Source organism: Telopea speciosissima, chromosome 7, assembly GCF_018873765.1.
Source record: "Telopea speciosissima isolate NSW1024214 ecotype Mountain lineage chromosome 7, Tspe_v1, whole genome shotgun sequence".
Lineage (NCBI taxonomy): Eukaryota > Viridiplantae > Streptophyta > Magnoliopsida > Proteales > Proteaceae > Telopea > Telopea speciosissima.
In genome coordinates this window covers 64,993,430-65,018,604 of record NC_057922.1, presented here as the reverse complement: position 1 = coordinate 65,018,604, position 25,175 = coordinate 64,993,430, and the positions used below count along the sequence as shown (strand labels likewise).

Below are 25,175 nucleotides of genomic sequence, written 5' to 3'. Positions count from 1 at the left end.
GGAGACGATAAAGATCCACTCCTATAGACCTGCCTAACTTTACCAAATAAGACCCAACTCCAATACCCTAGCCCTAACCCTAGAATTTGACCTAAACCATCAAATCTGTCCAATCGGCCCGCAGGTCCTGGATACTTGGTTCCTAGTAGACCTTTGTCTATTTAGGACTACAATAAGTTGAAGCTCAATTTTATATATGTTAGACATCGTTGGCCAATCTACGGCCTCACAGAGTCTTTTTTTTTTCCCATGCCCTGAACTCAGTGTGGTACTAGGACTCTAGGATGGGAAGAGGGGTGACTTGCTTGTATTCTTGACTCCCTTATCTTTGACGCTTTGTAATGAAGCATGTATGACATTTGGGAATTATGAAATGGTTTATAATTTTATGTCTATTCTCATTCCTAATGCATATTTTAGTTGTTTTAATTGAATTATATGTAGAGGGTGGGGCTTGGTGCTACGGTAAGGTTGCTCCATTTTGACTGAGTGGTCACGGGTTCGAGTTTGGAAACAGCCTCTCTGCAAAAGCAGGGATAAGGCTGCGTACATTATGACCCTCCCCAGGCCCCACAGTGCCGGGAGCCTCGTGCACTGTGTACACTCTTTCTTAATTGAATTATATGTGTTCTAGTACTAAAATTTGAGTGGAATGTCATATTAGAAAATATATACAGTAGCGTATAATGTATACTACCAACCTAGGGTCCAAAGTCAAACTACCATTTGGGTTTTTTTTTTTTGGCTTTTAAATCTATGGGTTCCACAATGTTTATGAGGCCTCAAAAAAGTTTTCTTAGAAGTTTCGGGACATAATTTGGCCTCAAAACCCTCACTCAAAATCAACCACTGAAACCTGGAACAAAATTTCCTGGTTTCGCGAAATATTTCGGTTTCGACCCGGATCGAAACTGAAACGTGGAACTATGGTTTTACTTGCTTCAGGGTGCATGTTTGAAACGTGGTTAGAATCTGTTGGTTCCATCCACGTAGCCTTTTAAACATAAGAGTTTTCATTGAGAAGAGTAAAGTACTAGATTAGAGTTGGGTTTTTACCAGATACACTTGTATTGATCAAATCGGTGCATGGACCATCTCGTGGATGGAAGCAGTCTGAAAAGCACCAATGAGATGAACTTGATAAATTGGTTCAGATTGTATATATGATTAAATGATCATTCAGAAATTAATGGACAGGTTTGTTCAGAATTTTCCTGATGGTATCATCAGCTTGTATCACAGGGTGAAATTGAAAATCAGTCTATCCCCCACCCCTCCAATCATTGAGTAAAATATTGTTGTAGCCTTTTCAATGTGTGTGCCAAAGTTGATAAACGCCAGTGTAATGATGGTGATACAGGTACGATCAGACGCTCTTCGAGGATGAAAACAAGAACAGAATGATGGAGACCAAGGAACTCTTTGATTGGGTCCTGAAGCAACCATGTTTTGAGGTTATCTTTACTGGCATGCATGTGGAGAACCTTTCTTTTTTGATTAATTGGATTCTCTTTTAACTCAAACCATCTCTTTTGGGCAGAAAACATCCTTCATGCTATTCCTCAACAAGTTTGATATATTTGAGAAGAAGGTTCTGAAGGTGAGAACTCTTAGATATATTAAGATCTCAGGATGAGAGTTCAATATCTACATAGGACTCTGATATTCTCTGCCACTCAGGTACCACTAAATGTCTGCGAGTGGTTCAAAGATTACCAGCCAATGTCAACAGGGAAGCAAGAGATTGAGCATGCATATGAGTAAATGCCTTTTGCTTTCATTGCTTACACCTAACATTTTTTTGAATCCACGATTTTGAATTTTGGCATGTCTTAGCTAAAATACACCAACATATCCACATATTCACTGTTACGATTTTTGATTTAATTAAATTATTACATGTTTTTGGTGAAAATTGACATGACATGACATTCAGTCTTGCCAACCAAAATGTTAATATAAAGAGTTCATTATTTTTTATATGGACTGAAGCTTGAGAAACCCACCAACCCATCAATATATTTTAAGTTTTCAAAAAAATTAGGTTAACACTATGAAGCATACTTAATTTTGTATGAAGTTTTTTTGACATATATAGGCTGATTCTGTAGTCGGTAGCATGCAGTTTCATCTTAAATTTAGTTAAAAATATTTCATAAATATACCCCCTCCTCCCCCCCCCCCCCCCCCACACACACAAAAAAAAAAAAGAACATACAGATGGTGGGGTATATACAAGAGAATAATTATTTAGTATATGAGGTACTTCTCACAAGTTGCTGTGTTTTGCTGGGAAATTATTACTTAAATATTTACTATCTAGTGCTGTAAAATTTAAACCTTGCACCTTGATTCTTGGTTCAGAGATCCGTGCAAAGGGAAAAGAAATTGCCCTGATTGTCTGTGAACATCTATCAAACTTTTCTCAGTTCTTTTGCTGTAGTGTCATAGCCTCAAAGATCAAATTATAAGCATCAAATGGAGTGGATGTGTGTGCATATACTGAAACCATTGGGGTGGGTGGGATGGAGGGAACGTCCTGGATATGCTTGGCATGTGCATGTACAGCTCTGCATTTAATACTATTTTACCCTCGTTGGTTAAATTCATTTCTTGTGCCTGCGTATCCTGTTTGCATTTCTTCCACAGATATCTGCCTGTGTACTGTATGTCTCTCTTGTGTTTTTAATCTTTTAATTTCTTCGCCAGATTTGTGAAGAAGAAATTTGAGGAACTATATTTTCAGAGCACTGCACCGGATCGTGTGGATCGGGTGTTCAAAATTTATAGGACCACTGCTCTTGATCAGAAACTTGTTAAGAAAACGTTCAAACTGGTAGATGAAACTTTGAGGAGGCGAAATCTTTTTGAGGCTGGTCTATTGTGACCTTGGAGCAATACGGGGGAGGAAATCATATTTAGAGAGCTTGATCAGATTTTAGCCACTGAAGTTCTCTGATTTTTTGCCATATTGGGAGGTATGTCAAGCTGCACATCATTTTGGGATGCCATGAATTTATTTTCTTGGGAAGAAGCAGCATTTTCTTCACGAATTCTGAGTTAGCTGCTCTGATTTGTCTCTGGAGAAACCTTCTCCCAATATCTTCAGGCTTTATGCTTTGGGGAACTGTTATTGGGTTGAATGCGTGAGACTTCATATTCTTTGATCCTTTTTAGTTGTGAAAACTGAAGACTGTCATCCCATTACGCCTAAACGGCTTTTACAAGAGCTCAGACATGATCATGTTGGTACATTATTTGGGGTTTTTTTTTTTTTTAGCAGGGAGGGGGGGGGGGTGTGGGACTTTCACCTCCCAAATTTCTGTTCGGGATATTTTCTGCCTGATTGCATAAGCTATTGGGATTTTCTGGTATACCATACCTTATAAACTTGTGCAAAGATCTTTATACCTGTTTCTATTATTATTAATTTTTTTTTATAGGCTGTCTGAATGGTAGAACATGTAATCTTCTTTTGATTGCCCCTTTCCCAAAAGTTTTTTTAAGCTGTGGGAGGAGGGGGGGGGGGGGGGGGGGGATAAAAAGGGTTTTTAAAATATATAGAAGTGTTCTTACCCTTATTTCATTGTCAAGAAGTTTTATTCATTTATTTGATGAAAAGAGAAATTAAATCACTAGAAACCAGATAAAATATCCATGGGGTTCTCAGTATATAGACCTCTAAGCTTGTTAGTGCTAGCCTTAATTGCTAACCTATGAGCCACATCTGTTACTTTCCTTTGCTGTTATTTAATAGTTACAGAACTGAAAGGTTTCAAAAGGGAATTAATGTCTACCAGAATAGCAAAACACTCCCACCATAATCACATAATGTATCATTTTTCTTTGAAAGCTAGTCCACCAAACTTTGAGGATCTGTTCATAATTCTATGGCATTGCTATCCAATGGTTTTGCCCCACCAATTTCTTCTTGTAGTCCCCTACTTTTGAGGATCCTGCATATCCATAGTCTATAAATGCTGATACAAAGCTACTCTTAAAAATAGTTATAGCCGCTCACCCCACCTTTGATTGAGAATCATAAATTCTATGTGAAATGTAAGAGGATAACCACTAATAGGCATGTTAGTGTAGTATTGCAAGGTAAGGCTAGTAGCTTCTTCTCTTCGCTTGTCATTAAGTTTAGGACAATGCAAAAGTTCCAATTCCTTGACCCAATTTGAGATACATGTCATATTTTGATAGGAGGTTGGAGATTTACAAGTTTCAAGATTTCTTGTAAAATAAATAGTGATATTATACTAAAAAGAATAGAAGTATGGGAGAATGTTCTCTATGCCGCAGTGCAGCCTGTGCAGGGGGCAGGGTGGTCATTGTACTCCCCTCCCCCCCCCCCCCCCCCCACCACATACAAACGCCAAAATCACCTAACCGCCCCTACCCCAAACTAGAACAGAAGCAAAGGAGGGTTCGATTTTTCAACCCAAAAAATGGAAAGGGTCTTCGGGTTGAAAAGACACTTGGAGAGGAAGAAGATGGGAGGGAAAGGGTTTGATGACCGTGGTTGTAGAGGGAGAGTAAGGCAAAACGACATGTATAAAGAGGGTTACAAATTGGGGAGGAAGATGGGTGAAGAGATGCCTTCTTCACTCACCACTTAAACTACATATGGACTTTGAGTTTGGGTTCTTTCTTAAAAAATTGTTATAAAAATCATTTGCATCAAACCTATTTTTCATTCTACAATCAATTATGTTTGTAACTAACAAACATTCTTTATTTTTTCATAAAAAATGATTTTCAGTAATGATTTTTCTAAATAGGAAGAAAACAAAATGAAAAGTGATACCAAAGAAACCTTAAATTATAGCAAGTGGGACAAGGGTGGACGCCGGCCTGACCGAACTTGTTGGACCAGTGAGTGGTCCATGGTATGATGCTAGGCCGCCCGTCCAGGTCGGCTGCCCTTTGTTTGTTTCGGTAGTTAGGAGGAGGTCAAATTCGGTGACGGTGGTATTTTATGTTTGATTATTATTTATATTTTATATAACACGACAGAGAGTGGTGAGTCGAACTACTTTTGTCTTTTTTTGTTTCGGTGTAAGAACTACTTTGTCTTTGACTTTTGTTGTTTGGTTCTTTTCGCTCTCCTATGGACCTATGCCAATATGCCACGTTGCCATGCACTTTATTTCCAACGTGTGGCTTGTCGTGACCCAATTTTCTAACCGACTCTCCTCTCTCTCTCTGTCTCTCTTACGTTGTCAAATTGTCAAAGATCCCAAATCGATTCAGATTGGAATCGGCTGAGTTAGATCCGAATTGCGATCGATTTCGACCAATTTGACAGTCGATTCTTGAATCAAAATCCTAGAATTGTTGGGTTTTCAGATTTAAGGGTTGATTCTAAGGTTTTTTGGGGATTGATTACGATTCGGATCGTAATCGACATGGACGTATCCTTTCATTTTTTGAATCCTTGGCAAGGGGATTTGAAAGGTGCGTTTGTTTTTGCCATAATTTTTGGGGTTTCATAATAATGGTATCGGTCTCAGTTGAGAGCGATATGGATTGGTCATATTGGATCAATTTAAAAAGTTGATTTGTAGACCATTTTAACCTAAACAGATATTTGACATCCCTGATCCATATCAATATCATATTGATTTCGATCTCTGACGTTATTGATATGTAAATGCGATACCAATACTTAATACCATGATTGAAATAGTAAAAAAAATTTATCTCATCTTTTTTGTTAGAACTGTAGATGATTCTTTAAAAAAAGAGTGGAAAAATTATCCCTTTAAGATGAATGTGTAAATGAATACTTCTATAGATTTGGTCGTGGTTCATTTGGAATTACATCATCTCCAAGATAAAAGGGCAAGAAGAGTCAAAAGAAATGTGAAGTTGAGATTTTTTTTTGGTACCATATCAAATTATAAAAATCAAATAAAGGCTAAAAATAGTGAGAATGTTTTTTGTGCCACAGCGCAACCTGTGCCCAAACACATGGACAGCCTATTCAAGGGGCAGGGTGGTCATTGCGCCCACCCCCATGTGCCTGGTTGCAGACTGCGTTGCGGCACAAAGAGCAGCGGCCCCCAAAAATAATAGAGCAATGTTATATCAGACTACTTGTCTCCTTGTAGTTAAATTTTAAGTTTTTGGAGAACTCCAAATTTCACTTGAGCATCCAAATGAGTCAGCAATGACAGTCTCTAAACTAGGTTTTAGCATCATGCCAAATGTGTGCAAAAAAGAAGAGGAAAGCAAAAGACACATGCCCACAATAAATCAACCTTTGGACTTTCCATGAAAAACACGTCATAAGATGAGAGACAAGAAGTTTTCTTCTTCTTCTTTTTTTGTGTTTTTCTTTTCTAATTTGGATGAACAAATTCAGGTTAGATGTTGTTGAACTAAAATTTTATCTAAAAACTGTAACACGAGATTTGTTTGGAATTGTTTTATGAGCATAAACAACTGGAAAATAAAGGGAAGAAAAACCTCATACTAAACACAATTTGGATCCTCTACTGTGTGCTGCCCGTCCTGCCGCTGTGCTTCCTCACACAGGCAGCGCGCAATGACCGCCCTATGCCACTGCCCGAGAACCCTGCCCGGGTGGGGTATGGCGGTCATGCACGCCTGCCTATATAAGGAAGCACGGTGGTAGAACGGGCAACGCACAATAGACGATTAGAATCCTACTAAACATAGGTTTAGGATCAACACAATTAGCCATCTAACAAATAGTCAAAATGTCAAATTATCAGTCCATGCGACAATTGTGCTCCATATTATAAAAAAGGAAAGGAAGAATGTTCTCTGTGTCGCAGCGCAGGCTGTGCCCAGACACATGCGCTTGCCATTCAGGGGGGCAGGGTGGTCATTGCGCCCACACCCATATATGTACCTGGGCGCAGCCTGCACTGCGGTACAGATAACAGCGCCCCAAAAGAAAAAGTTCTTTGAACCGTCGTTGAAATATACCATAACACACTCTCTCTTATTCTTAAATGAAATGACCTCATTGGCCTCCTATGTATGAAACCATTATGCTACACCTCATTGATGCGCTCCTCTATGTTGCTTGGTCAGATAACCCTTTTCCATTCTAAAAATACTGTGTTTGTATGGACAAAGGAATTGAGAACTTTTTCGAATACATAAAAAAAATGAGAAAAGGTACTTTGAGCCACAGGAGGGTACCTAGCACCCTCACCCCTTCTCTCTCCACCTCATGTGAAATGACTTTATTGCCCTCCTATGCACAAATCCATCATTGGTTAGCTCCTTTATGCCGCTTGTTCAGAGAACATTTTCCCTATAAAATAATAGAAAAAAACTTCCCACTAGTAGAGAATCTTTTCTCAATCCTCTCACATGCTGACCATGTAGATCATGCAATGATGCTCTCTATCTTCTTATACAATATGCCCTATGGATGAATCAACGGATTTGGGTCTTCTGTAGCACGATAGGGTTTGTAGCGCACCATTCGATGGCCCATAGTACTCGGACATGCAGCCCAACACACAGGTAGGGTGTTGAGCTACATGCCCAAGCATTGTGGACCGCTGGATGTGCGCTATACTTCCTGTCGCACCACAGAGGAGCTCAACGCATGAATCCACTTCCTACCAGGGTTTTAGTAATCAGAACCCGGATCGGCTCGTATTGGTCTAAATCCGATAGATTTACCCTTGTTTTCTTAAAAAAGATTTTTTGTTTACATTTTTATCCTTGATCTGTACCAATGTACTGATATGGAATCGTTCAAAAATTGGAATCAGTCTCCACCGATACTGATACGAAGTGACTGATCCGACCGATTTAATACCGATTCCTCAAACAGTGTTTTCCACGTCAAGACGGTGTAGGCCAAGTGTCAGCATGGGAAACCCTCTCCTAAAAATATCCTGCCTTCCTCGACAAAGAAAAGGTGCACTCGCTGTGGGACATAATGATTGGACGGCGTTCCATAAACGCAACACGTGTATGTTCTCCCAAACATTAGGCTGACTGGCCTTCCATAAATGCATAACTCGGCTGACTCGAATAATCTGAAGTACCTTTAAACGCGGAACCAGAGTAATGATGTATACACGTAAGCAATTGTCATTTTAAAGAACACTGAGGGTTATTAATGTCTTTCCATAATGAAAACAACAGAACCTCCCCGTCTCCGCCAGGTCGCCTCATGAAAAACCGTAAAAACCGAACCCTTTTGCGAGAATCAAAGAAAGTAGGCAAAAGCAAAAGATACTTTCTCCGAAAAGCATTAATGGCGAGACTTGTTCGAGTCGCTAATGAAAGTATATTCCATCCTTTCCCCTTCCCACATAACCTCTGACTTGACCTCTTTCTCTCTTTCCCTCTCTGCGAAAAACTCATTCTTTGTTCTCGAATAACCCTAATTTCTGTGTTCTAATTGCTTCTTCTTCTTGCACCTGAGAGTTTTCGATCTTGCTCTGTAAGCCTGTTTTACGTCATTTCGGGTTTGTTTCGATTTCCTTCTCTTTGAAATGATTTTTTATTTGTTACTTAAACAAATTTAATGAAGAAAGTGATCAAATTCTGATGCGGAGACTTCTATATATCTCCTTCTCTTTTGGGGAATTCTTCAGTTGAATTGTATTTTCATGTGATTATCTCGTTTCTTTAATTTGGTCTTGTGGAACGTTTTGAGTAGTTCGGTTTTCTTGTACTAATTAAAGTGAAATATCTACCGGTGCCTTCAGGTTTCTACTTCGCGGAGTATCAACATCCAGAGAATTTAAGTTTTTGAATTTTGTGCTAACAAGTTAATAACGGATCATGCGGAATGGTTGGTTCTTTCTTATGGATGTTGATGGAGGATCTCCATATATACTCCCCACAGAGCCTCTTATATCCCAGAACTTTGGGGGTCATTTATTGTCCCACATTGGGTCATTTGTCGACAGTTCTCTATATCTCTCCAGATACTTAAATGTCCCTGGAAGTTTAGCTCTTCAAGAAGCTTTTGGTTGCATTTCAAAGTTTGCTGGAGCTTTATTATTCTTGTTTTCAAGTGGGTCAAATGGGCATGTTAAACCATTAGGGAGTTCACATGGCTCAAATCTTAGAAATTGTAAAACTTGCTCCCAAGTTAAGCAAGTTACTTCATGTAGACATAATACTATTGGGTTGCAATTTAATTTTAGATCAAGAGGAGAATCTTCTACCCCATTTCTTTTTGGTAAGATAGCGAGATCCACAATCAGACACTTGTGCAAGGAATTTGAACAGCTTCAATCAATTCCTGTGCTCTCTCTGGCTGCTGCTTTGGTACCGCCGTTTGACAAAAACCTGTAAGTCTCTGGCTCCAGACATACTTCAGCGCTTTGTCTCTTTGTGTGCATTTTGGGATTTTACTTACTCTGTCAGTATCTTGAATAGATGGTAACGTAGTTCTGCATGTTGATTCAAATCTTAGCCTCTTCACGTGCAATTTTATCAATGACACAGGAGAATTAGATCCTCATAGCATTAGATGTTGAATTGCAGTTTAAAGCTTTTTATTTATCTACCTTTCATATTTACTTCTCAACTCTGACTTAGTTTTATTATTCATGGTAATAAGATCCCCAAGGGTCCTAGCTATCCCTCTGGAGAATACTGATGTAGAAATCAATAGCCACATGAATCAACAACCTTGCCTGGATGAGCGTCGAGGATGTGCTACCTTTTCTTTTGTAGACATGAATTGGACAAGGCATGCAGTCGAGCCAAGAACAGGCATCAAATTTCCCACAGTTCTGGAATTAGATGGAGAAAATAACTCCAGTTTTACTTCAGAGGTCATTGTTCTGCATACCACCTCTTGATTCTCTATAAGTCATTCATTTTTTCCCTTATTCTTGGTGACTTGGCGAGGAAATTAGCTACATATACAAATACTCATGAAAAATGAGGATAGTGCAATTTTATATGCAGTTGAAGATATTTTTTCGTTTCAGCTTTGCAATTGATTTGCAGACATTTTAATTGTTGTTATTCGATATGTTTGTTTAAATAGTCTCCTTTCAATTGCTTTTATATGTCATTTCTGGTTCTGACATTCATGGTTGATATCTAAACTCCACCCTGATATGTGATAATTAAATTGAACCACATGGGTGTTGTGCATCTGTTTAGTGAGAATAACTTTTCAAGCAGATGACGAATGAGCTTCTTGACTCATACAACTGAAAAGTATACAATAAAAAGGAATTAGTCTGGTGAACCACTTATGAGGTTCTAATGGTAAATCTCGTGTGTCTAATATCCATAGCTGTGTAGCATGCTAATAGTAAATCTTGTGTGTCCAATCCCAACAACAATTATGTCAACAATTTACCCTCAGGTCCCATTATCACCGTAGAATCCCATTTCTCTCCTTTACTTGATGATACTAATAAACTATTCTTTAAGTCCAAAGACCACTTCCTGCTACACTTTGAGAATATTCATTTGCTCACTATGCATTGGATAAATTTGGACTAAATTTTAAATTTTTTGATGAAAGTCAGTTCTTGAGAGAGCTCATTGTGGACATTAATATTTTGGATTTTACCACTTCGTAGGGTCACTGTGAACTGCGATCATGTTTTTCTTTGTACTTCTTATGAACTTTCACCTTTTTAGTGTGTGGTGCAGTTATGTTTTGAAAGATGGCTAATGAACTCATTAAAACTTCACAACTTGTTTCTGTTTCAGTGATTCTGCAGTAGCTACTAAATGAGGGTCATGCCTTTTTATGAATGCCCCTGTTATTAAGAGTTTCTGAATTTCATTTTGAAATGCAATTGGCACTTTAAAGTAACAGAATCTCCGTATCCATTTCAGGTTCTTGTTGGAACTGGTTCCAGGACTATGAGAATACTCAAAATAAAATCTCTGAAGGTGTATGCATTTGGTTTATGTGAGTGCACTTAAATGTAGCTTGAGGCTTTCAAATTGTCGTATTTTGATTTTGTTTTTGTATAAAGCTTGGATGATGATCCAAAAGTGACTTCAAGTACAGTTGAGTGGCCACACAGGATTTGCGTAGCTGATCCCATTTAGTTGGGATAAGGCTTAGTTGAGTTGAGTTTATAGAGCCTGGATGATGATATTAGATGATAAGTAGGATCTTTTATCTTCAACTACATATTAAGTTTTGGGAAAAAGAATGCTTCCTGGTCTCATGGATCCTGTGGCCAGACACAGGAGCATGCAAAATTGCTGCTCCACCCTCGTGAAATAAAAAAATCCTATCCATGTTAATGCCCCTGCGTGCGCTCTCATCAACCTTCGCACTGGTGCAGGGGCCACGCGACCAGGCAACAATCTCATGCCCTTAATTTTTATAGTAGAACCAAGCTTAGTATGTGGCAACTTGAACTGGATTTTATATAACCGTCTCTATTGCAAAGAGTTCCTTTTCTGCTTTAGAAAACCTGTGTTTCTTGCAATAGTTCAGTTATTCTTGTTTTATTTTTTCTTCCTGTAGACATTCAGCCTGACTCAATTTGTGAGAAACTTGGGCCAAAATATGCTTCTGTGCCTGTCAGTGAACTCAACAACCAGCAAGACTTCTTTGACGATCTTCTCAGGTACTCTTAATACTAAAGCCCTGGAAATATCTTTGGAAAATGCTCTTTTTATTAACAGTTTAATTCATGATACTTGTATTATGTCTTATTGCTACAATTCTTGTTGTTTATGGCTTGTGTTAACAGAAGTAACAATTAATGATGGCATTACTATAATGAGAAGATTCCAATGCTAGACACACAAAGCTCTCTTGGAAAGAGAAAGCTTTTAAGTTACCATTTGCATGCAACTTCTTGAAATATTGATGGGAATTCAAGGATTTGCTCCCAGGACTTGACACCTCTAACATACAATGCTTACCAATTTGTACCCAGGAGAATCATCTGTGTCTTTCATGGAACTTCAAGAAGTTTGACCATATAAGATGCTTAATTCATCATGAAGATATTTGGTTATCTCTTTGTTTAAAATTGAAACGATAACTAAGCTAATAACCAGTCAGCACAAGAGATTGAAGGAGAGAAGAGAAGAAGATGATGGAGGAAGTAGAAGTTGAACCACAATAGATTCAATGTGTCTGTTGTGGTCCTCTCAATATGTATTTATAACCTTGCTACTAACACAAATCAGAATCTAGTATGGTTACCTAAGAGTACAAATCTAATCTAGTTACCTATTATGGAAATAACTAACGATATAAAAAGGAAACAAAATATACCACAATAAGGACACTCCCCCTATTGTAGTTAGCTACCCATACACTTTGTACCCCCTCGGTACATAAACTATTGTACCCCACAATACAATCTTTAACACTCCCCCTAAAGCTGGAGCATATAAGTCACCCATGCCGGCTTGGAATGGTCCTTCTGGAAGACAGGACCAAACAGAGGCTTGGTATACATATCACCCAGCTGATCCATAGAAGAAACAAACAGAATAATAATCAATTTCCTTATAATAGAACTCCACACAAAGTGACGGTCAACTTTAATGTGTTTGTTTTTTTCATGAAACACCGGTTGTTGGCAGTACAGATAACAACTTGATTTCACAATACATCTTCATCGGTTTAGTAACTGGAAAGCCCAACTCTTGAAGTAATGATTCAACCACATTAATTCAGCTACAGTATGAGCCATAGCTCTATATTCAGCTTTAGAATTAGATTTCACCACTGTTGTTTGCTTCTTGCTTCTCCACATGACAAGATTGCCACCATAACCGAGCAATAACCTGTGGTAGACCTCATATTGTTATCAAACCCACCCAGTTTGCATGAGAAAAATCGACCAGATCAATTTGTTGATGGGGATGATAAATAAGTTCTTTTCCTGGAGCCCCCTTTAGATACCTTAAGATACGACACACTGCATCCCAGTGAATATTCTAGGTGATTGCATAAACTCACTGATGACATCAACAACAAAAGATATATCTGGTTTAGTGATTGTCAGATAAATGAGTTTCCCAACTAATCTTCTGTATTGATGCTTCTCTTTAAATTTCTCGCCATCACTTGTCCCAAACTTCTGGTGTGGATCCATAGAAGTATCAACCGGTTTAGAAGCGAGCATTCCCGTCTCAGATAAGAGGTCTAACAAAAATTTTCTGTATGATAGACTAATTCCTTTCTTACTTCGTAGTACTTCAATGCCAAGAAAATACCTGAGAGTATCCAAGTCTTTCATATGAAAATGCTGATTTAGCTAAGATTTCACTTTTGCAATCCCAGATGCATCATCCCCAAATATAATAATGTCATCGACATATACGGCTAATATTGCCACCTTTGAACCCCGACGTCTTACAAATATAGAATGTTTAGAGTACCATTGTGAAAATCCACACTGAGTGACAATGGAGCTCAATTTGTCGAACCATACTCTAGGTGATTGTCTTAAACCATAGATGGCCTTGGTGCAATATCACTTGGCTGGTTGGACTAGCATGATAAGATTTGGAGACCGAAACTCAAATAGAACCGGTCCAATGGTTTTTGGTCCAACAAGGGTTGGAATTAGTTATTTAGTAGGTTGTTTATCTAAGTCTTTTATTTGTTTTGGGTTGACTACGTAGGAGTTAGATAGTGTTAGAGTTTGAGTTTGTAAGTTATTTTAGTTTCATAGTCTAATTAGGAGTCTTGTTATTTCTTTTTGTAAATACATGCATGTAACCCAACAATGGGGATAGTGAATTGAATAGAATTTTGTGGAGTTTACTCTTTGAGAGTGTGTGATTGTGTGATCTCTTTCCCCTTCCCTGCAACTATTCTCTTCTCCTATCTGGCCCTCCACCGGGCCTTGTGTAGCTTATAAACTTTGTGAGAAATCTCTCCCTGAGCAACATACCCGGGAGGTTGCTCAATATATACCTCCTCATGTAATCATTATCTAGAAATGCATTTTTGATGTCCATATGATAAAGAGGCCAGACTAAATTCACAACTAAAGATATTAGAACATGAATTGAATTTAGGCGAGCAACAAGTGAATAATCCACACCAAAGGCCTGAGTGTAACCCTTTGCTATCAACTGGGCCATGAGATAGTAAAGCATCCATTTTTGTCTCCATAGCCACTTTCTACCTAGGGTGAGATAAAGCCTCACAATGATTTTTTTGGAATGGAGTTATTAGATAATGAAAAGGGAAAATTATGTAGTGGTGGTGGAAGATGAGATATGAAAACATAATTTTCTGTAGAATGAGCAGTCATGGAGGTCTGAGTACAAGAACGAGTACCTTTGCGAAGCGCAACCGGTAAGTCAGCAGGAGACAAAGAGGTTGTAGGAACCTCAACATCAGGATCAGGTTGGATGGTGGGCAGGTCAAGAATTGGAGTTGAAGTAGAATGCACTGTCTTCTTATGCCGCTGATATACTTGCAGTGGAGGTGGTGGTGTGGTGATTGGAGCATCATCAAACGACACAAGAACAGGGTGCTCAATCAGTATCTTCCATAGAAATAGAGGCAGGTACGGGAAGAGAACAATAGGAAGTATTCTCCAAAAAGGTAACATCGGTGTTGACAAACTGCTGATGAATAAGAGGATCATAATACTTGTACCCTTTTTGTGTTGTAGAGTGTCCAAGAAAAATACATTTGACAGCCCAGGGAGACAATTTATCAATCTGAGGTTGCAAAATATGAACAAAACACACACAACCAAAAACATGAGGCAGTACAGCAAATAAGGGAGCATTTGGATATAAAATAGAAAATGGTGATCGGTTAGCTATAACGGAAGAAGGCATCCGGTTAATTAAAAAACAAGCAGTGAGATTAGCATTGCACTAAAAATGTTTGGGAACATGCATATGGATCATGAGAAACCGAGCAATCTCCAATAAATGTCTTTTTTTTGTTCAGCCACCCCATTTTGTTGGGGGGGGGGTATATGAACAACTCATATGATGAATCATACCATTAGCCGAATAAAAATCAGAAATTTCACGGTGAGTGTATTCAAATTCAAGAGCATTATCAGACCTGAAAATTTTAATGGAAGCATCAAACTGGGTTTTATTTCATTATAATTTTTTTAAAAAAAAATTAGAAAGAAAAACCTAATCTATTCTTGACATGACAGGGACGCAAATATCAGAATGAATTAAAGAAAATAAAGACCGACTCCTACACCCTACAAACAGAAAAAGACGACCAATGATGTTTCTCGAGTTCACATGCTTCACACTCAAGACGAGAGGCAAACTTGTAACTTGGAACCATATGTTGAAGATTTTATAATGATAGATGCCCTTGACGAAAAATGGCATTAAATAGGAGAAAGGCCAGGCCACCAGTAGTTGTAGCAGCAGCAGTAGACGGTCTACTGTGATCCAAATAGTAGAGTCCAGCCTGCTCAAGCCCGCCAGCAATAGTCCTCCTTGTCTGAAGATCCTGAAAAACACAGTAACAAGGATAGAAAGCGACAGGACATATAAGTGATATAAGTGATTTAGTAAATTGACTAATTAATAAAACACTTAACGGTAACTGTAGGACATGAAGGATAGAGGGCAGGGTCATGGATGAAGTAGGGGAAACCATACCATGACTGACTGACATGGGTAGAGGATCCATTAGCAAGAATGAGAAGTGAAGAATTATGAACTTCTGACAGAGAAGAGAATAAGTCTCGACTTATTAGTCATATGGGTAAAGGCACCAAAATCAGTTTTCCATGGAATGGGAGATGTGGTGGTAAGAAAAATTGATGTGCATGTGTGTGCTAAAGTAGTTGTGGATGAGGAAGTAGCGGCAGATGACTCAAGCTGATGAAGATGTTGTAGTATTTGATTAGAGTTGTCTCGAGGCACAGAAACAGATGAAGAGGCCCTAGATGCAGATGCAAGAGTGGTGTCACTAAAAGATACTCTAACAGTACTACAGTAGTACTACCAATTAATTAGCTAACTCATAAGCCCAGTATGGTCGACCGTGTTTAGCCCAACAGGGTATTAACTGTATGGTTGGGCTTGCTGCAAAAGAAACACTGTCTAGGGAGTCAGTCAAACAGCTGTCCACCTGTACCGTAACAAGGCGGCAAGGCGACCATGGCGTTTGAGGGCCTTCCTAAGCGCCTTGGCTATAGGGCGGCCGCAAGGCGTCGCCTTGGCGAACAAGGCATTTTAATGTTCTTTTTTTATATAACCATTTTATTAGGCACAAATAGCATATTAATTTTTATATAATTCTACTTATATACTAAATAAATATGAAAGAATTGAAGTATATAATCAAGGAATTGCATAATAGCATAATCATAGAATTACAAAATCAGTGAATCACATAATTACAAAATCAATGAATCACATAATTACTCACTCACATGGTGTTAGAAATTAGAATTATAAACTCACATAATCACAGAATAAATAGTTACATAATCACAGATTGCATAACTTACAATAACAGATGCATTTCATAAATTATACTAAGGAATGCACAATTTACATTGAATCACAGAAATTACAGCAACAGCCACTACGGCAACAGCCAAAGCCACCGGCCACCACTAGTAGAAGCCAGCCATAGAAAAATAAGGTATAGGAGAATAAGAAAAATAAAAAAAATAGAAGATGGTCAGACACGGAACAAAGAAGAGGAAGAAGCTAGAAGAATAAAAGGAAAAAATGCAGCTGCCAAAGCCACCGGCCAGTGGCCTGAAGAAGTGAAGAAGTGCTGCTGGCCGGAAGAAGAGAAGAACTGAAACCGAAAAAAAAGGACACTTGCTGCTGGCCGGAAGATGCTGCCAGAATGCCGGAGTAAAGAAAGACTGCGGTGCCGGAAGATGCAAAAGGTCACTGCTGCAAAAGGAAGAAACACAGAGAAGGTTAGAAGAAAAGAGTTTAGACTTTAGAAGAAGAAAAAAAAAAAGACAACACTTCCCGTGGAAGCTGGAGATGTCGCCGGTAGGGGTGGAGACTGGAGACAGGGTACTGTAGATGTCGCTGGTGGGGGTGGAGGCTGGAGATGGTTAGAGAAAGGGTTTAGACTTTAAAAGATAGAGGTTTAGAAGGAAAAACAAAAAAATAAAGCACAATACTTACCTTCAAGGCTGGAGATGTCGCCGGACGCCGGTGGAGGTTGAGGCTGGAGATGGAGATGTCGGTGGAGAGTGGAGAGTGGAGAGTGAAGTGGTTAGAAGGGGTTCAGATTTTTGAAGGAAAAAAGAAAAAAAAAAAAAAAAGCACAATACTTACAAGGCTGGAGATGTCGTCGCCTCGCCGGACGCCGGTCGAGGATGGGGACTGAGGGGACTGAGGAGTGAGGTCTGAGGGAATAGCGACAGTCGCCCTCGCCGCTGCTTCTTTTTCTCCTTTTCTCTTTCGCAGGTTTTCTTTCTTCTCTTTTGGTTACGGGTGAGACGGTGAGGAGTGACGACTTTCGTATTTTTTTTTCCGTTTTTGTTTGGCTTAGGTGATTCCATGTAACACAATATACAGAAATAATGTATACAAGCCTATGAAAATATAAGAAATAGAATAAAACTCTACATATTTTAATTTTGTTTTGTTTTTAAATGATCCGGTGTATCGCAGTGTACGAAAATCATATACACAAAACCAATAAAAATATAGGAAATAGAATAAAATGCAAAACATATAATAAAATAATGAAGTAACGCCTTTCAACTAAGGCGCCTAAACGCCTTGACCCTTCAAAACCGCCAGGACGCTAAGGCGACGCCATTAATAACTATGACCGTAACCACCTGTACTACGACCATGACCTCTCCATGGACCACGGCCTCTTCCAGAGAAGGTATAACTTTGGCCTCGGCCAGCAACAAACGCAAAGCCTTCATTTGGAGAAGGTGAGGGGTTAGTGTTGGAGGGAGTAACCATAAGCTGAAGACGGGTGAAAATCTCATTTAATGAAGGCACTTTTCCCTCAGCAAGAAGTTGGCTTTTAACAGATTGGTAATCAGGATGTAGTCCCACAATAAATTTTGCAACGTGAAATTCAGCTCTCTGAAACTTCAATTATTCCAGACTAGTAATTAGAGGTTGATGAATATGAAATTCTTGAAGGATACCTTTATAAGTGCTGAGGTATTCAATCAATGACTTGTCCCTTTGTTTAAAATTGAACATCTTCTCATAGAGATCATAAATCCGGGACATATTCTTTTCTTAAGAGAATCTGTCTCTTAAATCATCACTACCCCCTTGCAATAGTGTGGAACATGACATTAGCTGCATTAGCTGGATACATGCTGTTCCACTACCATATTTTGAAAGTGGAATTCTCACGCATCCACTCCTCATAAGTTGTGATAGCGGTTGGGTCTTTAGAGTCAGCAGATGGGGGTTCAGATATATGATATTTTATCTTTCCTTTAGCATGAATGTAGACCTGAACAGCTTGATAATATAGTTAGAAACTCTATGAAGTCTAATGGTGGTGATCTGAGCGTTAACATTATCTGAGGGAAGTTTAGGATCAGCTATTAGCCTATTATGCATACTGAGTAATCAAAACTCTGATTAGCAATGCTAGAACAATACTAGAAGTTGATTGCAACTCTGGTCAGCAATCAACTTAGATAAAAAAACAGTAGCCAAATACTTTTAGAAGAATCTCCAATGATGTATAAACAATAGCAGCCAGCCTAATAGGGAATAATAAACCCTTGAAAAAATGCAAGATTTGGTGTAGGCTGAGAGATCAACGAGAATAAATATCGAATCTGAAGACGCAAAAACCCAGAATTGCGTGATTTGCAATAGAATGCAATCAAGGCGTTGGATGGACACCAAAACCTGCTCGGGTGGCCTGGTATAGTAGGGCAATATTGCCTTAAAAGAACTACCTTATCTGCTTGTCAGATCTAAACCAATTTCAGAAGTTGATGTTCTGAAATTTCTTCCAAAAACAGAGTATGGCCAGGAGGAAGGCGAAAATAAATTGCAGCAAATCTGAGGCTTTGATCAGCCCAAAAAGTTGATCGAGTATACCTTTCAGAAGTATATAATATGACGATCTGATGGCTGGATGAAAAGTAATTGGAGAAGTTGATATCTTCAAATAAAAAGTTCCAGAATGTGTGCCGATAGCCATTGTCTTCATATAACTCGACTCCGGTAGGCTGATAACTTCATGAACAGCAAGGTGTGGTAGACTGGTACTAGAAGGCCCTAGTTTATCTTTGTATCATCATCAACTAGGGCTGTAGATAGCATGTAGGCAGCATATTTTACTGCAACCAGAAATCAATTGTAGTCCTAGAATAGACTATCAAACCAAAATGTGAATGAAGGTGATGACTGGTTATAAAAGCTCTGATACTATGAAACAATAAATAAGCTAATAACCAGTCAGCACAAGAGAGTGAAGGAGTGAAGAAGACGATGGAGCAAGTGGAAGTTGAACCACGATAAATTCAATGTGTCTATCATTGTCCTCTCAATATGTATTTATAACCTTGCTGCTAACACAAATCAGAATTATTAGGTTACAAGTCTAGTTACCTAGGAGAACAAATCTAATATAGTTACGTAACATAGAAAAAACTAACAGCGATCGGGACACTCCCCCTATCGTTAGCTACCCATAAATGTTGTACCCCATGGGGCCACGGTACAATCTTTAACAAAAATTGTTTAAAGAAAGTGTAGAAAAGGCTCCATACAATGTCCAAATTGCGGGGCCGAAAAGAGAGAGAAACCCGATAGAAGAAGGGGAGGGGAGGGGGGGGGGGGGGAAGAAGAACAAGATTCAGAATCCTTTCCCCCCCCCCCTCTATTCCATCATTCATCTCCCCTCAAAGAGGCTGCAGTAGCCCTTTTAAAGAAAATAAATATCTACATACTTGCTGTGGGGTGCGTATAAAGGCCCACCACACTACCACTAAAAATGAAAACTGAAATACATGCAAAAAGAAATTGCTCTTGTAAAATAAACCGAAATAAAACTAACTACACTGCAATAACTGAAATAAAAACTAAATGCAGGGTTGGTAGGGCTTGGGCTGGCCTGAGATGTTCTCTCTTGGAGTATCTAATCGGGCCTGGGCTAGGGCTAGTAGGAGCAGCTCCCAAATGTCCTGCATCAGTTTCAGAGACTCAAACCCGTGACCACTTTGTCACAATGGAGCAACCTTACCGTTTCCAGAAGTTTGAATGCACTGGTGGGACTAAAAATGCATTCCCTATGCTGGTTCATTTAAGTAATATTAGTTTTGTTAGATAGGCTTTCTGATAAATAGTCTGATGATAGAATTTTTTCGGAGAAGTGGTCTGATGATATGAATCAACTTTTCATTCAGCCAACTAAAAAGGCTTGAGACTTGCTAGCTTGTTGCACCATGGGATTGAGCTTCCGTGAGTGAGTTTTATCATGTGATGACCTGTTTCTGGACTTTACTGAGGCAGGAAAAAGTTGCTAGAATGACTACTTTGCGGTCATGTTGACAAAATTTCCCCCACAAATCTTTGTTTTTGAGCACTGGGGTAACATACATTTTTCTAACAAGTTCTCTGTGAGTGTGTTGCAGGAATGACATTCACATGACTGTTAGGCTTGTGGTTAATTGCAATGGGCTTAAAATCAATACAGTGCGAGAGTAAGTTATGTTGCTTTTTTGGTTATTCATTGAAATATATATCTTCTGATAAATTTCTTTCATTCTTTATGCCACACCATTCACACAGTACTGCAATTGGCTTCCTGTTCATTTGAGGTATAACAATGAAGTTGGAAAGTAGGTTGTTGATCCATTTTTTTGGTGAATCCATATCACAAATAGTTTTTTATAGGAATATTGCAAATAGTTGTCACATTTAATGTTATACAACTTAGTTGCACCAAGAAATGTGTTACTGGCAGTGAGAGACATTATGCTAGATAAAGGGTACAACTGCTCAATTTGTTGTAATCTCTGAGATAACAGTTCTTAATACGACGATGATGTATGATATTCAATAACATAGAATGGGAGGGTATCTGCTCATGGGCATGAGCTGTATGTACTTCACATGAAGGCAAGACATATATATATACCTGTGTTCATGCATGCGTTTCTTGGTATGTATTACTTGTATTCGTGTATATTCCACATCCCTGTTGTGTCCTCTGAGCACCATCAACGGTTTGGTTTCTGCTTAGGACAGTTTTGCCTTCCATGGTAAAATATGTCACATTTCTAATGAATGGAAGGCTAGTTTTGTTGTCCAATGCAAGGTACATAAGGTGTGGAAGATGTAAAATAGTGTAGAAATAACTCCAGTGTATGTACTTCAAGATTATTTGCATGATTGAAAGCCCCGCTAACAATAACCCCCAACCCCACCTCCCACCCCCCACAAAAAAAAAAAAAAAAAAAAAAAGAAAGAAAAATTTAACCGTACATTCCTGGATTTCTCTTTTGTGTGGCCAGTGATGCAATGTTAATTGTTTTGTATCAGAAGAATATCTCCAAATATGCAGAGGCTCTAATCATTAATATAGAAAAACAAAATTTGTTCTGCTCATTTGCATGCTGTGGGTATATTTATTAGTGTTATTGACTTATTATTTTGTTTAGTGCTTTCGAGAAGTCTCTCCGAGCTCGGTTGTTGAAGGTAAGTTGTACACTTTGGAATCTAGTTTGTTAGCTGTTTTCCTATGGTCTTTAAAATGATATTTTGCTGAAGCTTTTGTTCCTCATACATGTTCAGTTGAACCCTAACAATGATGGTCACTGCCTAAGAAGTTTTCGTTCATATTTCACTCGTGATATCCCATTACCCGAGGTAATCAGTGGTTCCTTTGTGGCTTTTATTCCTTCCATCAATATGTCAGTAATGTTAAGTTTGATTTTAATCTGAAATGTACAGGGTACAACAATTGATTTCCGACAAACAGCTGATGGGAACCTAATTACGGAAAGTGAGTAATTACTAAGGATCTATAATTTTGCACTCTGGCCTGGTAGTTATGTTTTGTAAGAACAGCAAAACAAAGTGCTGCTAACCATATATTCTGGTTTGATATTGGCATACATTGTTGAACCCATTAATGTGAAGCCATTGGCTTACTTTAGGTGTATTAACTCCAAAAAAATTTTAAGCCTCTAATACCATTCTGCCAAACCCATTAAACTGAAGTTACATTTTTGTCAGCTAGGGTGGGCCTCTTCGTCTTATTACTACTAATTATTTGTTTGTGGCTTTTGAAACAAAATTTAAGCCTCTAATACCATTATGCCAAACCCATTAAACTGAAGTTACATTTTTGTCAGCTAGGGTGGGCCTCTTTGTCTTATTACTTATTATTATTTGTTTGTGGCTTTTGAAACTTAAAGTTTTTCTTAATTTTCATTGGCATTTATTTATGCAGTTGGTGGAGAACAGATTGGAGCAGTCCATAGCAAGGATTTATGTAGTAAGTTGATCTTTTGATCTCTCGATTTTTCTTCTAATTTTTGAGTTACTTTGTCTTTCTACTGGAGATATATGTGGTGTTGTGCCCTCTTTAATAAGTATTTCACTTTTAAAACCATGTAGTCCCATGTTTCTTCCTCGAAGAATATACTTCAGTCAGCCTTCAGACCATGTTTGGTACTGTTTAAATGACAAAAATAATCAGAGGAAATACGGTGGATCTTGGCTAATTCTTTTCTTCATTGTGGAAGTTACTGTTGTGGCTCTTTCTTCAATTTCTACTTTATAAGGCTTTTAGTGTCCATATATGATGATATTATATTTGATTTTGAGAATAGTAGTATCATTTATTATAATAACCCTAAAATTCCATGGCCTAAATCTTACAGGTTAAGCCTGTTCTGAATACCCAACTGGCCCTTAGCCTGCTTTGGGGACCAATTCATGGATCAAATGATTCAATCAGTCACAGGCCAGACCTCAACTGGCCATAAACAATTCAATCGGCTTAGCTCATCTGTTTTAGGAACCAAGTGATGAGTTGAACAGTTTGATGTGGTGGGCTGGGCCATGCCTTAACCACTGGATGCAGAATGTTACAACTGGAACGCCTGCTGTTATTAATTGACGTGGTTACTTCATTAGCATAAATAATTTAATGCTTTTACGGTAATAATGTGATGCGAAGTTTTTTCCACTTTTGATAAAAAAGAGGTGAGATATACACTTCCATCTCTTCACAAAATCAAAACCATAAAAAAAAAAATTGAAAAAAGAAGCAAAATTGTAGGTGTATAGATTTGAAAAACGAGGGGAGTAGAGTTTGCTTATGATTTTTACATGCAGTGCATCTTTTAAACTATGTATTGTATGCTGAATTTTTCGAAGATGCAGAAAATATGCCTCCTGTGTGTCGTACTCATAATTTTCATACAGTAAACACATAGTTTGTTTTTTGGTATTGTCGACCGATCATACATTATACATATAGTAAAATCAAATTATACATGAAGTTGTACTGTGTACGTGACTCTAACGATGGAAAGGTAAAGTTTAGGGAGTACGGGTTTTTTCTAAACATATTTTCACATGCAGGGGCTTTCTTTGACATGTACATTGGGGATGTACCTGTATCGGCAGAAGCAAAAGAAGAGATTGCCAGAAACATTGGCAATATAATGAGGCAGTGCTAAGTTGGTTGGACGCTGTTCTCTTCCTTGTCCTACTTAGGTGCAATCCCGTTAGATGTTGATGCAGTGAAGCTACTGACTGTTTGTGACCATGGATCTATCATACTCACTGAGCTCAGGTAAAGTTATTATTAAGAGAGGAAGTTCCAGCTGATGAGGGAATGCAAGAGCTCTAGAACTTTTGGCCTACTTGCAAGGGCGAAGGTAGATTTGCTTCAGATTTCCAGCTGCTTGGATGCTAATTGGAGATCACGGCGGGTGTTATAATATCTTTAGACTTGATTACTGCTTTGCAGTTACTTTCAGACACTAGAGAGGGTTTGGCTGGAACCACAGCCGGCATAGCGTCCTGTTTCTTCATGAAGAAAAATGATTGTATTGTAATGCCACTTGTTTCACAAATGAATAAAGTTTTAGCGGCCAAAATTTTCACATTTGTGGTTGTCAAGCCCTTCCCTTTTCCCTTTGCGTCTCTCTGTAGCCAGTCCAGAAATTAAGAAAATTGTCCAAACGACTGAAAGTCTAACAACCTACGGCCAGCAAAAGCAGCCGTTGAAAATAAAAACTAAGGATCCGTTTGGTTACAAGTAAATAGAATTGATAAACTTTTTGTGGGAGAGGGTTGGGGTTTTTTTTGTTTCTGTTTTTGTGAGAGAGGATTTTATGTTGGTCAACCTAGTTCATGAATAAAATGTGACCAATTAACTAATCAACAAAACTATTTGTTACAAATAAGATCTTGCTGCATCAAAACATATAAATGTTGACAAATCTGGCTAACGTTGAACTTGGTAAAATGAAATGATTGAATAATTGACTGGACAATTAGGCATCCAACCTGTAATCACAACGGCCCAATTGCAAGAGTGGCGCTCTACCAATTCAGCTATATCCCCCCGAGCCAAGTGGAGCATGCATGAAGTAGTCAGATGCTTCTTCTATTCTTTTTCTTGGTGCAATTGGGCCATCCTGGACTTGAACCAGAGAACATGTACCAATCGTAGGGCTGGACATAGGAGGAGGGTAAGGGGGTCTTTTCCAAATGGGTAGGAGACAAGATGACATGCTGAGCACCTTAGCGAGATGCCCCTCCCCCCCCCCCCACCCCCTTTTTTTTTTTTTTTTTTTTTTCTCTTAGTAACTAATCACCTTACTTTAAAGTTACTTTTTCTTTTTTTAACTTATTTGATTATGGGGATCAGTTCCTGGACAACATATCCATTATGGAATCCAAGGATGGCCTAGATATGTGCCTCATGGTAGGTCAAAACGAGTTGAAAATTTGTCACCAGATGGATGAAGGTTTCTTGCTCCCATGTCAAATTTTAGTCAAGTGCGGTTGACTAAGACTGCATTTATTTCAGCTTAATATATTTTAAGGGATTTGTTGAATCAATATAAATTTTTATTGGAATTAAAAAGAGGAAATGTTTTAAATGTAATAAGAAAATTAGTAAGAGGATTTGCCAACATCCTGTTTGTCACAGTATGTTCCACTATGTTATGCTGCTCATTAACCTTCTCCCTTACTTAGAGAACTTGATTTCAATATGTTTGGAACTGTTGGATGTCTTGTTATTCTTTCAAAAGAAAACTGTTGAATTGTTA

General features: G+C 38.5%; 2 protein-coding genes across 2 annotated transcripts in view; both read left to right on the top strand.

The window, feature by feature from the left end:
* The window catches only part of LOC122669479 (guanine nucleotide-binding protein alpha-1 subunit), a 33,597-nt gene extending 30,188 nt beyond the window's left edge, over positions 1 to 3,409 (top strand). The window contains exons 11-14 of the mRNA XM_043866249.1: positions 1,361 to 1,454; positions 1,541 to 1,600; positions 1,681 to 1,760; positions 2,710 to 3,409. Of these exons, the coding sequence (XP_043722184.1) occupies positions 1,361 to 1,454; positions 1,541 to 1,600; positions 1,681 to 1,760; positions 2,710 to 2,887 (412 nt within the window). The 3' untranslated portion in view covers positions 2,888 to 3,409. The remainder of the gene's footprint in view (positions 1 to 1,360; positions 1,455 to 1,540; positions 1,601 to 1,680; positions 1,761 to 2,709) is intronic.
* Positions 3,410 to 8,223: 4,814 nt separating this feature from the next.
* LOC122669865 (fatty-acid-binding protein 2) lies at positions 8,224 to 24,001 on the top strand. The gene is made up of 11 exons (XM_043866743.1): positions 8,224 to 8,284; positions 8,701 to 9,302; positions 9,575 to 9,791; positions 10,819 to 10,894; positions 11,465 to 11,567; positions 20,511 to 20,579; positions 21,540 to 21,576; positions 21,673 to 21,747; positions 21,832 to 21,883; positions 22,334 to 22,378; positions 23,473 to 24,001. Exons 2-11 carry the CDS (start codon positions 8,788 to 8,790, stop codon positions 23,568 to 23,570), a joined length of 1,287 nt encoding a protein of 428 aa, XP_043722678.1. The 5' UTR covers positions 8,224 to 8,284; positions 8,701 to 8,787; the 3' UTR covers positions 23,571 to 24,001.
* The last annotated feature ends 1,174 nt before the right edge of the window (positions 24,002 to 25,175 follow it).

Bases quoted from the DNA above. Each gene is read 5' to 3' on its own strand.
- LOC122669865 (XM_043866743.1), top strand. From the start codon at position 8,788: ATGCGGAATGGTTGGTTCTTTCTTATGGATGTTGATGGAGGATCTCCA. The intron at 9,792-10,818 runs GTCATTGTTCTG...TATCCATTTCAG, and splicing joins ACTCCAGTTTTACTTCAGAG to GTTCTTGTTGGAACTGGTTC. The intron at 10,895-11,464 runs GTGAGTGCACTT...TTCTTCCTGTAG, and splicing joins GGTGTATGCATTTGGTTTAT to ACATTCAGCCTGACTCAATT.